The sequence below is a fragment of the Microtus oregoni genome, unplaced genomic scaffold (genome assembly GCF_018167655.1).
Source record: "Microtus oregoni isolate MIOR12 unplaced genomic scaffold, Mior012 000069F_ref0000032, whole genome shotgun sequence".
In the NCBI taxonomy this organism is placed as follows: Eukaryota; Metazoa; Chordata; class Mammalia; order Rodentia; family Cricetidae; genus Microtus; species Microtus oregoni.
Genome location: NW_024543976.1, coordinates 552,566 through 569,471, shown reverse-complemented (window position 1 = coordinate 569,471; position 16,906 = coordinate 552,566). Strand labels below are relative to the sequence as shown.

Below are 16,906 nucleotides of genomic sequence, written 5' to 3'. Positions count from 1 at the left end.
CAGGCCGGTCGCTTCGGGGAGCTGACGCGGTTAGCCAAGTCTGGTCTGCCATAGCTGCCAAGAATTTAAAGGGGATCTAGAAGCATGCCTCGTCGCCCGTCGCCCTCTTTTAACGCTCCTGGGACTCTGGCTTAAGAAAAAAAAAAAAAGACAGATAAAAATGGAAATAGTGATTTTGTTGTTGTTTGCACGGTGTCTTCATGGTCGCCCCCCCAACGTCCAGTCCACCGGGTCCCCAAGGCAGAGGGAAGCAGAGCAAGCAGGAGGGTCAGCCCGGCAGGCCCAGTCCGCCAGGGCGCGCCCCAGCTCAGCACTCCGCGCGGGGTGACCCAGGAGGCGCGGGGGTGGGGTGGGCGTGGGGCGAAACACCCCCACCCCCGCGGCCCGCCCCCCAGCTCGGCCTGTGATTGGCTTGGGGGGCGCGAGTGCCCGCCCCGGCGAGCGGGAGGGTCCCCGTGGGCGCCCGGAGGCGCAGGCGGGGCGGGGAGAGCGGGCCGGGCGGAGCAGGCGAGGGGCGGGCGCGCGGGTCCCGGGGATCGCCGAGCGGGCTTGGGGAGGCCGGGAGAGCCAGCGGCGGGGGCGGGAGCCCGGCGGGCTCAGCGCTGAGTGGAGAGAGAAAGAGAGAGAGAGCGCTGGGCCAAGCCGCCGCTCGGCGCGTTCTCGGAGCCGCCAGTCCGCGCGTCCCCGCAGCCTTCCGGGAGGAAGCGGCGCCGCGGCCGGGTGCAGCCTCACCTGCCGGCCCTTCCCCGCCGGGCGGCGCAGAAGGACAGAGGGTCGCGGCCCCGCGACGTACTTCAGCCGGTCGCAGCGTCTAGGACCCCGCGCGGGGTGCCGGCTCCATGGCGACCGGGCTCGGGGAACCCGTCTACGGACTTTCGGAAGAGGAGGTGAGTTCCTGCCCAGAGCGCTGTGTGGGGAAGGGACGGGGCCACTCCGCTGTGTGCGTGTCCCCTGCCAGCAGTGGGTCGCGAAATCCGGGTGACCCAGAGCGGTCCCGAGCGGTGGGTGACTTGGTCCTCCCTCCTCACTGGGGAGGTGCGCTCCTCGGCCCGGGGCTCTCAGGGTGGGCGGAGGCCGCGTGTGCCGCTGCCCCGCGGGTCCCTTTCCTCAGCAAGCCGCGTCTCTCGGGGCTGTTAGGCAACTTTCCTTCCTGGTCATGCCCCTGCAGCCTGGAGTCCGTGACGTGTGTCACGTTTGGGTCGCTGCAGGGGTCTCTGCGTGGCGCAGGCGATCTGGGGATTGTTGAGGAGACTGGTGGTGTCTCCCCCTGGGACTTTTCTTGCTTGTGGGCGCTCGGTAGCGGTTGTATGCATGCAGATCCCGGAGAGAGCAGGGGACACCCGGAGAGTTGCGTGCGGCCGCCCCTGGGTCTTGCAAAGTCTGGAGCTGGGATTGTGCGTTCCGGACTCTTCTATTTTGGTGTGTGGAGGTGGTCCGAGAAGGAGGCAGGTGCTGCAGGAAACTTAGGGGAAGCTTGCAGCCCTGCCATTTCTTCCCAGTCAAGAGGATTCAAAGCCCCGCACCTCCGGGGTGGGTGGAGAGAAGAAAGCTCCATTGATCTCTTTTATTAATAAAACGAATGAAATAAGCCACACCCCCAAACGGTCGGTTTGACTGGAGAGGGCTTTGTTTTTAAAAAACCTCACTCGCGCATCGCGGTCCCCACTCCCTCGTTTGAAACGGTCCTGCTAAATCACTGCTCAGCCCTCACTCGACCAGCCATTCTCGACTCTTATTGGTGTGTTGCTCTGCCAAAAAGGGGGGTGGGAGGCCTGTCGCGGGCGCGGAGTGACAGGCAGGCTGGATGGAGCAGGTAGGAGTGGTTCGCCATCTGGCGGGGTGCGCGCCCAGGTCTGGCTCCCTTTTTGAGAGGTGAATTTACAACCCATGAAGCATTACTCAGCAGGGAGGTATTTCCTATCCTGGTTGTGCATTTCATGAAAAGTGGATGCCTGGAAATTTGGGCTTTCTCGATTTCTCTGTCTTACCCTCGCTCCTTTCTTTCTGAGGTTCCCTCTTTCTCTGGTGATGGGGGTGGGGTTTAAACAGAGTCTATTATCTGAGACAGATTCACGGTGTGGCTTTGCTTGCAACAGCTTCCCTACTGGCGTGTGTGTGTGTGTGTGTGTGTGTGTGTGTGTGTGTGGTGTGCCTTTCACAGCTTTCCTACTGTGGCATGGGGTATGTGTGTCTGTGTGTGCATATTCTACCTAAGTGTGGAATGAAATGGGTATCTTGTGGTAGGCAGGGCGTGTAGGGGTTGATTTTATCTTTTGATAGTGCTTGCTGGATTGTTTATTTTATCAAAGAATGATCACAATGCAAATATTGTGTGATGTGTTTTTGATTATTTGCCGTGCTTGTGTAAAATAAATTGTGTGTGTGTGTGTGTCTCGTGTGTGCTGTTACCTGGAGATGGGTGGAAGTAGACTTGTTTTGTTTACCCAGGGGATTCTCTTTAGCTCCTTGTCTGGAGCTGGAGGGCAGTCCTAGTTTTTGGAGGTGCTGAGATACTGACGTTCCTGAACAAAGGGCTCCCTGGATGAGGTATCAAGGGAGAAGAAGACAGCTGCGTTTCATCTTAGGGTCTCTTAATTTTTAAAAATAACATGCTTATTTTTAAGAGCTCCTTGAAAGAATTATTTTGAGGCTGTTTTGGAAAATGCATCTGCCTGGAGGAATCCTTCTTGTCCCTGGTGCGCAAGGGCTTTGTTTACCCTGGCAGCCAGTGTCAGAATCCACGGGCGCATCTCAGCACTTTTGTCTTCGAGAATCACTGCTGATCCTGACTGGTGTTGGGTGTGAAAGTGAAGAACATAGACACAAAACCTGAGTGTGTGGGGCTTTTGCCTGTGACTGCGCCTGCATGTTGTCAGAGACTGTACAGGGAATAGCAAGAGGTGATGAAGACACTGTTTATCTAGGTATTGCCTTGCTGTGGATGGTTCTGTTTAGCTCCTCACACATCGGATATGATCCCACATAAGCCACGTCTGCCTTCCTTTTTCATTTTTCTCTCACCAATAGAAAAGGATTCTTTTCATATTTCTAAGGTATCTGTTTGGTATGGGAGGGCCCTCTGCTCAGGAAGACGGACAGAATGCCTTCATGTAGTATTAACAACAAATTGTTAAATTTACTTGCTTTGTTATGTCTCCCAAATTAGTCTGTAAGCAAACAAATGGGCGTGATTAACAGGCTCTGAAAGCGGGCTGCCCAGTGAAACCAACATTACCAGAGGCTCAAGTTGTGTTAAATAGGGAGGACTAGTGGGCTGCAAAGTATCACATGAAGATACTCATGTAGCTGTAGAAAGGAGTCTACTTGTAGACCTCAGAAAAACAGGCACTGTACCCAGGGTTATCTTGAAAGTACACTTGTGTTGTTCGTGTGTGATGGTGGTGGAAAGCTTTGTGTATTTGGAATGAACTTAGTCCCATCCCAGCTTAGAAAGCCACTTAGTGAACTCCGTACTGCTATTGGTCAAGCATGGTGTTAACCCGGAGCATAGCAGGATGCCAGAGCTAAGACATTGCAGCTTGGGGCATCAGTCTAAGGTCTGGCTAGGGTACTGAATGAGAAGGATGAAGATGTAGGTTTTGCTCTTGTGGGCGTATGTGCTATATATGCATTGTAGCTGAATTTCCTTGGGTGATTTCGAGTTCATAGTCTCTTATCTAAAGCATGTCAGTTTCGGGAACCAAAATCGAAATTACCATCAATTGAGTTTTGGTATTAAAGGGATTAGCTAATGAACAACAGTTCGAATTCATGGATGAGGATCAGCTTTGGTTTGGAATCAGAAAGGTTTGGACTCGTTTCTGCATCTGGCTTGGATCCTTGAAGGGCTTTTTCTTGTTTGAATTTATTTGTGGCCGTCTGCAGCCTATTTTGGCATGGTTTACTCAGGAATATTATTGTTACTCTTTGGAATCTTTCATTACACCTGAGAAAGGTATCATTTTGGGAGATTTTCTATTGGATAAGATATCAAGAGTTTGAGTGACAGCCTTCGGAAGAGATTAGCTGTGGTATCCCAGCACATAGAGACAGAGGAAGGGATGGGGAGCTTGAGGCCAGCCTGGCCTAAGAGCCAGAACCTTCTCAAAAACAAACAGATGAACCATGAAACAAAAATCCTATAGCCCCAAACAAAACAATAAGATAGCTCACTTAGACATTAGTGTTTCTGGAGGCCAGAAAGAGGCAAATGGCATAAAAGTGAAGGTCAGGCTGGTGTAAGATGGTAATTGGATATACCTCTTCTTCCATATAAACAACTGTGTATCATCTAACATATGCTTCATTAAGGACTCTTGAGGTATGCTGTCATTTCTGGCTGAGGAATGGAAGCTAAGAGAGTTCAAATGAACTGTGTGAAAACATTCAGCCAGTGGGTAGGCCTGTTGGCCCGAGACCCTGAGTTCTTAAAGTATGCTCCCCACTCTCTCTCTTCCTCCAGGCGCCTTGAAAGGTTTGCATAGCTAGATTATCCATGGTAGTGCAAAATGAGCTAAACGTTATGGGTTGCAAACAAACACTCCTTGACCAAAATTGAGTGCTAACTCTCGTTAGTATGGTCTCCATACCGCGTTAAAGCCTGGGAGAGTTCATGAAAACGCTGAGGAGTGCGGCTTCTTTGGGTGACAGTCTCATCTGGCAATAGCTAGCGCTTTTCTGTGCTTCTCCTGTGTGGCAGTGTGTTACCACCCTCAGCGCTCTTTGCTCTCTGTGACCTTAAGAGTCTCTACTGATTTGTACGTAATTATAAACTTGCTAATGTACACTTAAGGTTACCTTGGCCCTAGATAGCATATTGGTTTCATTCTAAGGCCCTGACCATCTTAAGATATATCATTATTCTATGTGCCACTAAAAGAAAAGCAAAGATTGCTGTCAAGTTAAGACACACTGTCAGTTTTAGTAGGTATCTTTATTTCAAGGATGTTAAAATAGGAAACAAGGATATTTCAGAGCTGATGAGTTCTTTTAGAAGAGTAAGCCTGGTAGCTTACTCTAAGTGGTTGGCTTCAGAATCTCTAGTAGTGAAAGTTTTTTGTTTTCATTTTTGTTCGGTTCAGAGCTTTGCGTATTAAGCAGATACTTTGCCATTGAGACTGCAGCTTCAGGTTAGCCCTTTCAAGCTTTCTACATCTCTATCCGTACCTGTACCTGCATCCGGGCAAGACTTAGAAAAAGAGGAGTAGTCTCCGCTGAGCATAGCAGTGGAGAAACCAGATCCTCCGTGGTGCCGCAAACAGCCATCTGTGAGCTCGTTGCTAAAGTGACTGGTCAAACCCCGCACACGGTGATCTTGGCAGTTGTGGGAGACATTCAGGACAAGACTGCTGTCGGACGTCACTGTGTGGATAATGTTTGTGTCCAAAGGTGTGGGGGCGGCTAGACTGTCTTCCCAGTCATAGCACCCCCAGTGCTGGGTCAGGGTTAAGCTCCTTCATATGCTGCGTACCCAGGGCCGGGCCACCGTGTGAATTGTTTGTGGCAGAGTTGCTGCACATTAAGAAAGTAAAACAGAGCCATTTAAAGACTGTCTGTTTTTGCAGTGCTAGAGCTTGAAGCCTCGGCCTCATCCCTGTGAGGCCAGCCGGCTCCCACTTGTGAGCCTTTCTGTTGTCAAGTGGGCAGACAGAATGGTGTTTTAAATCCCCTCTTCAGAGTTTTAATTTTCACCAAGAATGTTGTGTCCCCAGCTGTGGTGGCACACACCTGTCATCCCTGCTGCACAGAGGAGGTGGGGCAGGGGGATGGTGAGCTGGAGGTTAGCCAGACTTCATAGTAATACCCAGGCTCAAGAGAAGAGGAACTGTGGCTGTTTTTTTTTTTTTAAATTTCTGTTTCATTGTTTTATTGTCAGAATACATGACTTTTATTTATTTATTTATCTATTACTGAAAAACAGCTGTTTTAACTGAAGGAATAGGAAATTTGTTGGAAGGGATGGGAGATGGAAACAGCCGCCATGGAGAACTCAGATAGTCTGTGGTGCTAGGCCTCCTCTGAGACAGGGGACACTCTTACTGCTGGGAAATATGTTTCTGAAGGTTGGTTTCAGAAATCTGGGGAACTTCCATAGGCTTACTGTGTGTTCAAAAGAGAAAGAACTGTGTTCGAGGAAGACATTCCTGTGAATGGAGTCAATGTCACTGAGTTGTGCACTGTCAATTGGTGAAGTGGCTTGCAAAGGAGTTGCCTGTCATTAAAACTGTTTAAAAGTTATGAATCACTTTAGAACGTAACATTATTGCAACAACACTTTTGACTTCCTGGTAAATTAGAAGAACCTGTGTTCATTGCTCATTTAATCACCTCTTTGCTCTGTGTAGTGTTTCAAATAGCTTATTTAAAAACCAGGACTTGATGCCTGAGGCCCTGGTTGGATCCACAGCTCTGGGACAAATCAAAACCCAAATCAGAAATAAAGTGGCTGTATGTGACAGAATGAAAGCGTATTATTTTCTTTTTTTTTTTTTTCGAGACAGGGTTTCTCTGTGGCTTTGGAGTGAAAGCGTATTATTTATCTTAACATTTGTTGTTGTTTTAGTTAAAAGGTAAGCTGAACAGATTTAGTTGCTCCCCTGAAATTTGGGTTTTTGATGAGTAGCAGAGCCGGGAGGGGAGAGACTAGAAGAACAGTGTGTGTGTGTGTGAGGGGGGGAATCTCTCAAGTTTGCAGTTTTGGTGTTGCAGGTGTTGGATTAGATGAGTTTGTCCTTCTGGTTTTTTGTTTTTGTTTATGTTTTTAGAGGGACGCCCTGTGCCTTCCGCCAGCCTCTCGGTTTCTCTCTCTAGCAGTTGGGACTCTGCACGCATGCTATCACACCTGGCTTTCCAATCTTTGTGATTGGGACTAAAGCAATCTTTTGACAGTCCACATTAAGGAAGATGATCATACTGTAATAAATAATCCAGTGTTGGGATTAGTGAAGGGTGTGGGGAGGATAAACTGAAGGTTACTTCTGACGTAAGGTGTTTCTCGTGCAGGTGGCCGTACAAACCGATGCTCTTGCTTTCTGACTATAGGTGGCAATGTTTGTACTGTTTACAGTTTAATGTTACTTTGGGCTCCTTGCTTGTTGGTAGAATTTGGAAATGACAGCATGATTTGGAGATAAAAATAGAGACACTAGATTTTAAAACCAATTATTTCTGTAAAGAACAAATGACTTATTTAATAATAATAATAATAATAATAATAATAATAATAATAATAAAACACCCAGAGTGTGATTCTCAATAGATAAAACAGCAAGAGCAATCAATTTTCTGAGTGTTTTCCAGGTTCATCTTACCCAGGATGGGTACAACTTCAGGAGAGAGTGACAGGCATTTACGTTTGGAGAGAGAAATCCCCACAGCATCCCAGTACACAGAGGTCCTTTCTGCCCCAGTCCTCCCTTGTCTGTGTAGAGATTGCCGATGCTTTCGGTTGTGCTGTGTGTGCCTTTCTGTAATTTCTTGCCATCGAGACAGAACCAGCGACAACCACTCTAATCTTAGTTGCTAAAAAGATTTTTTTATTTTTCATGAAACAGGATTCCAGGGTGATTTGTATCCCAGGGTCGACCTTCTAATTTACTGTGGAGCCCGGGACACTCTTGAATTTCTGCTCCTCCTGGATTACAGTGCCTCCGTGCTTAGTTTATGTAGTTGTAGGGACCAGACCCTAGGCTTTGTGCCTGCTAGGTTAAGCACTCTGCCAACTGAGCTACATCACTAACCCTGCTAAAGAGATTCTTGATTCCCAGCACAGTCCTGCAGCATAGATCCTAGCTGAAGCTGGCAGCTGTGCCTGTCTATACTTCGTGATAGTCGTCCAGGTTTGCTCTGAGTTCAGACAGCCCCACTGCTGACTGTTGCTGTATAATGTCTGCAAGCGAGAAAAGCCATTACCCCTATTTGTATCTGGGTAACTGGTTTGAATTTGACACTTCTGTTGACTTTTTGTCCCTGACTGCAGAACCGTGTATTGATTCGAAACTCACCAAAGTCTAATGTTAAACCTCTCAGATTGCCGACTCTCGTCACATTCAGCGTTTGGTGACTTCTTGGCAGGCGGGCATCCTCAGGGACTTTGTATTCTCTTTGTAGCTTCTCTTCTCCAGGAGAAAAGGGCCATTCAGGGATGAGTTTCCTTCTGTTTGAAAGAGGCTGTGATGTGCTGTCCATCTGGACTTGGACCGTGAAAGGGCTCATTGGGGTAGTGGTCCCACGAAGGACAGACACCCTGTAGGGAATGTCCTGCTGTGGTGTCCAGCTCCCTGTCGCTTGGTCAGGGCTCTAGGTACCAGAGGTTTTCTCAGCAGGCTGAAGTCATATGGGAATGGTACTTGAGTGATTCTGTCATGTTTCTGCTTCTGTCTCCCAGGCAGAGGGCACATGGCGGGGACCTGGGCTGCAGCAATGAGAGCCTGAGTTGTACCCCAACTTTTGATTGTTTCTGTGTGTGTTAACAGCTTTTTGCCTTATAATTACATTTCCACTTTCTGTTTGATTAAGGGCTGGTTCTGAGGCCTTAGGCTTGTTCTGGATCACGTTCTCTGTCTCTGTCTCTGTCTGTCTCTGTCTGTCTCTGTCTCTCTCTCTGTCTCTCTCTCTGTCTCTCTCTCTCTCTCTCTCTCTCTGTGTGTGTGTGTGTGTGTGTGTGTGTGTGTGTGTGTGTGTTGGGAGCTATTAAGGCATGGTCTTACTATAGAGCTAAGGCTAGAATTGAACTCAAGGTCTTCCTGCCTCAGCTGTCTGAGTGCTGGGATGGCATGTATGCACTACCATGTCTGGCTTACATTGTGTTTTATTATAAAGTTACCCTATTGTAGTTAAAAGGCTGAGATTGCTTTAATAGTGATAAGTACAGCTGGAAACAGTGACTAGCACATTCCTGCCTGAAGGAGGTTACACCGAGTTGTCCCACTTGCACTTCTGTTATAAGTGAAGCAGAGTTGTAAGCAGTTTTAATTTTCTTTCTGTCTCTGTCTCTCTGTCTCTCTCTCTCTCTGCGTATGGGCATTTTGCCTGTGGCTATGTGTGCATGCCACAAGCATGCCTGGTGTCTGCAGAGACCAGAAGAGGGCATTGGATACCCTGGGATTAGAATTACAGATGGTTGTTGCCCTGTGGATACCGGGAATCAAACCTGAGTCCTTTGGAAGAACCATCTTTCCAGACCTTAGGTTTATATAATTTTGGTGTGCATGTGAAACATCCTCACTGAGAAGTTCAGGGAGTCTGAATTGAAGAGTTTTTACTGAATGCACTAATTGTATGAATCTTTGGGTCTAGGACCTGAACCCAGGGCCTTCCTAGGCAAGTGCTCTCCCACAAAGTTCACCCCTCCCCCGTCTTCTGTAAACAAATTTTTCTTTGGACTGCCAGCTCACAGAAAATGACACAGAGATTTATTATTAATCATGAAAGCTCGACCTCTAGCATAGGATTGTCCTACTAGCTCTTATAACTTAGATTAGCCATTTTAATTCATCTATATGTTGCCAAGTGACTCCTGGCTTTTCCCTCTCTTCCTGCAGGTCTGTTCCCTCTGTGTCCCACTGATGACTCCACCTTCTTCCCAGAGTCTTCCCTGCCCGGAAATCCTGCCTAGCTATTTGACTGTTTAGCTTTTTATTAAACCCATCAGAGTGACACATCTTTGCAGTGTACAAAAAGATTGTTCCACAGCAGTCTTCCTTGTTTCTTTTGTCTCCCCCCTCCCCTCCTTTTCCCTCTCCTCCCTTCATTCCATTCCCCTCCCCTTCCTTCCCCTCCTTCTTCCCAGTGCTGGGGGTTTACCCCTGGCATCAGCTTGCAAGGCAAGCACTCTACTGATTAAATGTTCGTCCCAGTTCCTGATTGAGTCTTCCTAACTCTAGAGCAGTGGTCCCCAACCTGTGGGTCTCAACCTGTAATGTAAATATCAGATATTTACCTTACAATTCATAACACTAGCAACAGTTATGAAGTAGCAATGAAATAACCGTGTTTCATTGGGGGTTGCCACAGCTTGAGGACTTGTATTAAAGGGTCGCAGCAGTGGGAAGATTGAGAACCTTTGCTCTAGAGGGTACATGAACGCGATGGCTTTAGGAGCCGACCTCTCCAAGATGGTTTTCGGGCCCTAGGGTACCTTTCCATGGATTCTTGAGAAGTTGGTCTTTGGTATGCCTGCCTTGCAGTCCTGTCTTAGCTGCCAGTGAATATTAATGAGAGAGGGCACTTGGAGCCCCTGGTGAGAGCTTTTCCTGGCTTCCCTGCCAGAAAGAGGCTGAGCAGAGGGTGCCGTAGGGTGTGGGTAGCTGATAGTGCAGAAGAGGACTTACTGATGTGGCGATGTCAGTAATAAGACACTCAGAAAACTGGTGCAATAGAATTCTCTTGTCACAAGAGTTTACACATAGGGAAAAAAATGACTAGGGCTGTCCCCGCAGGCTAGTGGCTGGATTTAGTAAACTTTTAGCAACGGGATTGCAGATAATTTATAAAATCATTTTCTTTCTTATTGGCTTGTATTTGTTTCCATAACAAACTTCCTTTTTTCTTTATAAGTTTAAAAGTAAGGCAGAACTGTGGGATGACTATGGTTCCATAAGCACTTATTATGTATTTTATGAATAACTAAAGAGAGGAACTTGAGTACTCTGAACACAGAAGCAGTGACGGGGAAATGGAAATGCTGTTTGCCTAGATGTGATCGGTGCCTATGATGTACAAGCTGCTGTAATCACATACTGTATTTGAATAACAGTGTCCATAAATGTGTGTGATTGCCACAGGCTAATCTCAAATTTAATGGTTTAGGAGATAGAAACGGTCTTTACAACACTGTATGCATTCATTATTATGCTGTATATACCCCATAAATATGTATAATTAAAATTTATAAACGTAAAAGGAAACTAGGAAAAGCCCCTCCCCCCTCCCCACCTCTTCTTCAGGTTCAGGTTAAAAAAATTTGAAAGGACTTTGGTACAAATATGGATATGATATTTGTTCAGTTGGACATGTGTTTGCCTTGTGCTTTTTACCAAGGGTACCAAGGTCATCCCCTTGCCAGAGTGGGAGGTGGAAGGATACATGATTGGCTGGTGAAGTGGATATTTTTACAGATGTTGTTTTCTTTCCTGTGACACCTGATTTTTGTGTTTCCACCCTTCTATGCATGACAGTTGCATGAGAACAATTTAATTCTAATCGTGTTTTATGTTCTCCCAAAGTTTTTGGGGTGTTCTTTGAAGATTATGGGCTGGTATCTGACTTGAGTCGGTCTCTATTTTGGTTTTCTTAGATTTGGAGTTACACCTCTTAATGTAAATCTGTTTCGCTGCCTTGGCTAGCTTGATTTTATTTCATTTTGTATCTTGCTGCACAGGCTGGCCCTGGAACTCAAAGGCCATCCTCCTGCCTCAGCCTCCCAAATATCTGGAGCCTACATGTACCACTCACTGCCTTCTGCAAATGTTTTTCTCTGCTCTAGTGATGGATGCCTAACAGGATTCTGCTGTACCACTTCACATAAATATCGGAGGGGCCAGGAGCTCTTTATTTTGCCTTGCAGCTAATGCCCTGTAAGTGTTGGGTGTGACCTAGAGTTTGTCCCTTCCCAAATGAAAGGGTGGAGCTGACAGATACTGTGCCATTTCTAATCTAAGACAAATCAGAACCCTACCTCAGCTGCATAGTACTTATGAAGGACGGTGCGTCTGTCTTCCAGTTTATGTGTGGTTAGTCTGCCGGTGGGTTCCATGCACTCACTCGCCTTGTGGTGCCCCAGTTCCCCCACTTACAGGCCACTGTTGGCAGTATCCTACAATTTGGGGGTTTGAGTTGTCCAGTCTCTGTGTATGTCGTGACACTTGAGCTTGAAGGCCGGTTATTGTCACTGTCGCAGGCATTGTAACTGCTCTTGGCGAATTCTCGACTTGTGTGTCGTTTAGGGAACATGCTCCCAGGTCAGGTCTGCCAGCCTAGGGATGCCACTAAGGAACTGCAGGAGCTCTGTTCTCTGCTCTGCCATCCACAATCCTGCTCTTTTCAGAGGCTTTGTTTATCTGGGGGTAGTAGCTACTGGTAGCCAGAGCCAGGCTCTTTGTATAACGCTCGCTCGCAGAGGAAAGGGAATGGCGCCCTGTGACTTTCTCTTAAGATTAGGGAGCTTTCATTTCCACAGGAAGTCTCTCCCTGTGTGCCCTCCGGTTCACATAGGCTTAGATCTGCTCATCCCTCAGCAGTATGTGACAAGGAAGGACGGGAAGGACTTTTATTACCCCACCGTGGAGCTCTGCCCAAGTTAGCTGTGCTGCCCTATGGTCCACCCCTTTGCTTATTCCCCATTCAGAACTCCCTTGGCATGGATCTGGGAAGATGGAGTGTGCACGCGCACATACACACACACACACACACACACACACACACACACACACACACACGGTGGAACGGTGAAGAGGGGAGAGAGAACAAGAATGAAAATGAGTACTTTGGTTTCATAAAAAGTACATGCTTTCTTTCCTCAAGGAAGGTACCCCAGATTGCAAGGATCTGTGGGTAATAATACCATCACCAATACTGTACTTTTCTCCTATCAGGCAGGAGGTTTTTTTTTTTGTTTGTTTGTTTCTTTTAATGTCTTGGTAACTCACACCAATCATATCTTTTATGACACAGTCTGCATCAGAACAGGACAGCTGCACACACCCCAGTGAAAGTAAGAATCAGAAGCACATGGTGGGGCGGCTGGCCAAAGAGGAGGAGCCAGCAGTGCTGGCCCTGGTCACTTGTATGGCAGCTTCTTGTTCTGCCAAAGCATGTCCATTCTGCCATCCCTTTTGGTCACAGTCTCTAGCTGTCCTTGGGCAAGATGAACACTGAGAGAGCTACTTTCCTTGAGTTCAGTTTGGCATGAATTTGGGGTCTTGAGATTGATCGTGTGAGTTGAAAAGCACCGATTGATGTTATGTTTTGGGCAGAACTGATTCTGTGAGAACTTAGATTTTGGGTGAGTTTGTTAACAGCCCATTCTTGAGCTGTGATCACAGCCAGAGACCTTAGTTCAGGTGAAGAATCTGCCCCTGAGAATTTCTGGGCCTTGGCATCTTTCTGGCCTGTGACAGTTTTCAGATGACTTCCGGTGAAGAGACAATGTGAGAATCCGCCTGCTGCAGGGGCAGTTGAAACCACTCTGCTTTTCTGTTTCATTCCATGAATGGCTCCTTCCCCAGACTCTGACTGTGGTGTTGTCTAACCTTTGCTACACTCAGGTATCCTGCTTTTAAAAGGAATTTTTAAAATGGTAGTAAAATATAACACAATGTTGACTGTATATAAGCAGGCATGATATTAAGTACATTCAGAGGGTTGTGCAGCCATCACCCTCATCTGTCCGCACAACTCGTCAGGTTGCAGGACTGAAACACTTCGGCCCATTGATCCAGAACTCTCTATTTCCAGGCCCCTCTATTTGTAGCATCTCTTTGACACAAAAGTCTGTGAGCCGCTTGTTATTAAATGGTGTGTGTGTGTGTGTTATGGAGTGTGCATATGTGGTGTTGTGTATGGGTGTGAGATGTGTGTTGTGTGTGGGGTGGGGTGTGTGTAGCAGTGTGTGTTGTGTGGAGTGTTGTTGTGGGGTGTATGTGGGAGTGCGTGTTGGGGTTTAGGATGTGTGTTGTGTGTGGTGTGAAGTGTATGTGGGATGTGTGTTTGTGTTGTGGTGTGTGTGTGTGTGTGTGTGTGTGTGTGTATACACTGTGGAGGTTTGGGGATAGCTCGCTAGAGTCAGCTCGTTGCTTTCTTAGCATGTAAGTCCTGGGAATCCGGTTGTCACATTGTTGGGCTGGGCAGCAGGTGCATTGGCTGAGTCACTTCCCAGCCAGTGTGGTAGTGATCTGAATTATAAGCACCAGCAATCCAGGTTAAGCAGAAAGAGAAGCCAGATGTGGTGTGAATGCCTGAGATTCTAAAGACTGAGACAGGAGGGTCTCGACTTGCAGTGCAGGTTAAGTAGCAAGATCCTGTCTCAGAAAAGCAAAAGCCAAACCAAGCATATTTAAAAAAAAAAAAAACGGACAAGGGGAGTTGAAGAAATTTGAGGAGCTCGGGAGAACCTGCAGAGTGAAGGAGAAAAAGGACTGCACGGGGACTTTTGAGTCGAAGCAGACAGACGCCCAGCTTTGCAATTGATCAATTATACTGAATTTTTAAGTGAAAATAAATGCCCTAGTGCTGCAGTTTTGGGGACCCAGCTGTCCTTGGCTGTCCTTGCTCCCTGACCACTGCCTAGACCCATTTCCTGGATGGCAGAGATGTTTGTTTGGAAATTTGGGAAGAGCTCACAGTCATAGTTAGGGCGTCTGTTGCTGCAAGGAAGCACCATGACCAAAATGCAAACTGGAGAGGAAAGGGTTTATTCAGCTGAGTATTACTCTTCCGTATTGCTGTTCATCACTCAGGGAAGTCAGGATAGGAACTCAGGGCAGGAACCTGGAGTCAGGAGCTGATGCAGAGGCCACAGAGGGATGCTGCTTCCCTTGGCTTGTCAGTCTGCTTTCTTATAGAACCCAGGGCCACCAGCCCAGGGATGGAACCCTCTGTAATGGGCTCCTCTCCTATCAGTCACTCATTAAGAAAATGCCTTACAGCTGGGTCTTATGGAGGCATCTTTTCCAATAAGGCTCCGACCTTTCAGATGACTCGTTTGTGTGTCAATTTGACATCAGATTAGCCAGCACCCTCACCTGCTAGCTGCAGAATTGTCCCTGTGCTAAATACTGATGTAATTAGGTATTATGTGTTCTATATTAGAGACACGAGCTCACCAGTGGTCTAGCATGGCAAATATAGTCAATAATGATGTGCTGTTTTTATTTTTTTTGTGTTTGTGTGCAGGTGCACCCATGTACAGGTGCATATGCACCTGTGTGCATAAAATATGTGTTGCATTCTTGAAAGTAGTGGAGTACATTTTAAGTGTTCTTACCACAAAAATATGTCAGGTAAACATGTATTGATTAGCTCAATTTAGCTCAACTTATGCATATTTCAAATCATACACAATAAATGTGATTTTTTTTTTGTTCATTAAAACAGAAAACATTTTAAATGAGCCAAAATACTTACAGTAGGACTTTGAGGTAGGTACTGATATCTCATTTGCAGTTGTGGGAAACCAATGCACTAAGAGGTTTCAATAACCAAGATCGTAGGTGTTGGGCAGGACTTGAGCCAACACAGTCTAGTTCCAGGAGTCGAAGTGTTAGGCTGCATTGTGTTGTGGTGTTCTTCAGGACTGAAGGGGTGATCTGGAGGCTAGGCTGTGACATCAGCCTTGTATGCCACAGGAAGTCACCTGTTGAGGTCTGAGCTTGTCTAAAGTTCACCCTGGGGGCTGGAGTTGTTGTTCGGTGGTAGAGCATGTACTTAGCTCCAGTGTGACTGGATCAATCAATAAATAAATCCATACAGAGATAAAGCGCACCATGGAGCACTGGAAGAGTGGATCTAAGTTGGACAGCCTTAGAAGCCTGGCTTGGCTCAATGTGGTGTCAGTGGAAATGAATGAGCTGGTGAAGGCAGAGGACATTAGGAGATAAACCCCACTGGATTTGGTTATTGCCTGTTCGGTTAACAGTTGTGGAATATTAGTTTTAAGATGCGTTACATTCGTTTACGCTGTAGAGTGATGATTAAAAGACACGTTGCATTCTTTTACGTTGTATTTGTTTAACTCTGTGAAGCCGTGTTGTGTTACTTTGCCTACCTTAAACACCTGATTGGTCTAATAAGGAACAGCCAATGGCAAGGCAAGAGAGGGATAGGTGGAGCTGCCAGGCAGAGAGAATAAATACAAGGAGAAAAAGAGGAAAAGAAGAAGTGAGAAAAGGAGGAGAGGAGGATGCCAGGGGCCAGCCACACAACCACCTAGCCCCACAGCCAGTCGTAGAATAGGGAGTAAAGAAAAGTACATATAATAGAGAAAGGTTAAAGCCCAGAGACAAAAGACAAGATAATTTAAGAAATGCTGGCTAGAAACACGCCAGTCCAAGGCTGGGCATTCATAAGTAAGAATAAGTCTCCATGTATTTATTTGGGAGCTAAAAGAGAAAAAAAAAACCCAACCCAATTATAAGTAACAAAGAGGAGTCCAGAATAATTCCTCAAATTTCTTAACTTTGGGTGACTTGGAAGGAGGAAGGAAAAGGTGTATGTTTATTAAGTACCAACTGCAGTGGTTCTGACCATAGGGTCTGATTGCTTCGTTTCTCTTAGGCAGTGCCTAAGAGGCATTTGTGATTGATTGCCATAGCCTGGAAAGGGCTACAGCATCTGGTAGGTGGAGACCAGGGTTGCTGCCTGCTCAATATTTTACACGGTATTCTCTGCGACAGCTTTCTGTCAACGCTAACAGGGCAAAGGACAAAGGCCGAGAAATCCCTCTCTGTTGTTGCCACTTCCCATGGTTAATCTAATTAATCCACAAATGGATCATGGAGATGATACTATTTTTCTTGGTTTGAAAACTGAGGCGTTGAGAGTTGGGTGGATCACTTGGTCAAAACTGTGTACTCAGGAAGTGCTCAGAAGCAGACTTCTAACTTGGGGTCTTTGTGAAAACCTAAACCAAAGCTGATAGGGTGTGTCTCCTAGACCCCCCTCTCCCCAGTCCCTCCTCCCCTTTCTCTGTCACCATCACCATCCATCTAGGAAAGCTCAGTGACCTGGGCTTGTCTCCTGTCCTGCTCAAATGTCCCCATGCTCCTCTCTGCCTCACAGCCATGGAAGGAGGGCTCGTGCTGGTTTGCGGAGTGATTTTTCGTAGTTGCTGGTTTCATACTGGAGGTGGCAGGAAGGAAGGTGGCTATTTATAGTCAGCCCTGCAGTGGATTGAATTTTCCAGTCCCTA

At 46.9% G+C, this 16,906-nt stretch overlaps 1 protein-coding gene across 3 annotated transcripts in view; it reads left to right on the top strand.

Annotated features, from left to right (window-relative positions):
* The first annotated feature begins 439 nt into the window (after positions 1–439).
* Positions 440–16,906, top strand: part of LOC121440679 (E3 ubiquitin-protein ligase NEDD4-like) — a 323,668-nt gene continuing 307,201 nt past the window's right edge. Inside the window, exon 1 of one of the 3 annotated variants that reach the window (XM_041641480.1) lies at positions 440–887. In XM_041641480.1, coding sequence (XP_041497414.1) covers positions 840–887 — 48 coding nt within the window. In that variant the 5' untranslated portion in view covers positions 440–839. The remainder of the gene's footprint in view (positions 888–16,906) is intronic. The other 2 variants (XM_041641476.1, XM_041641477.1) reach the window with 2 other exon arrangements.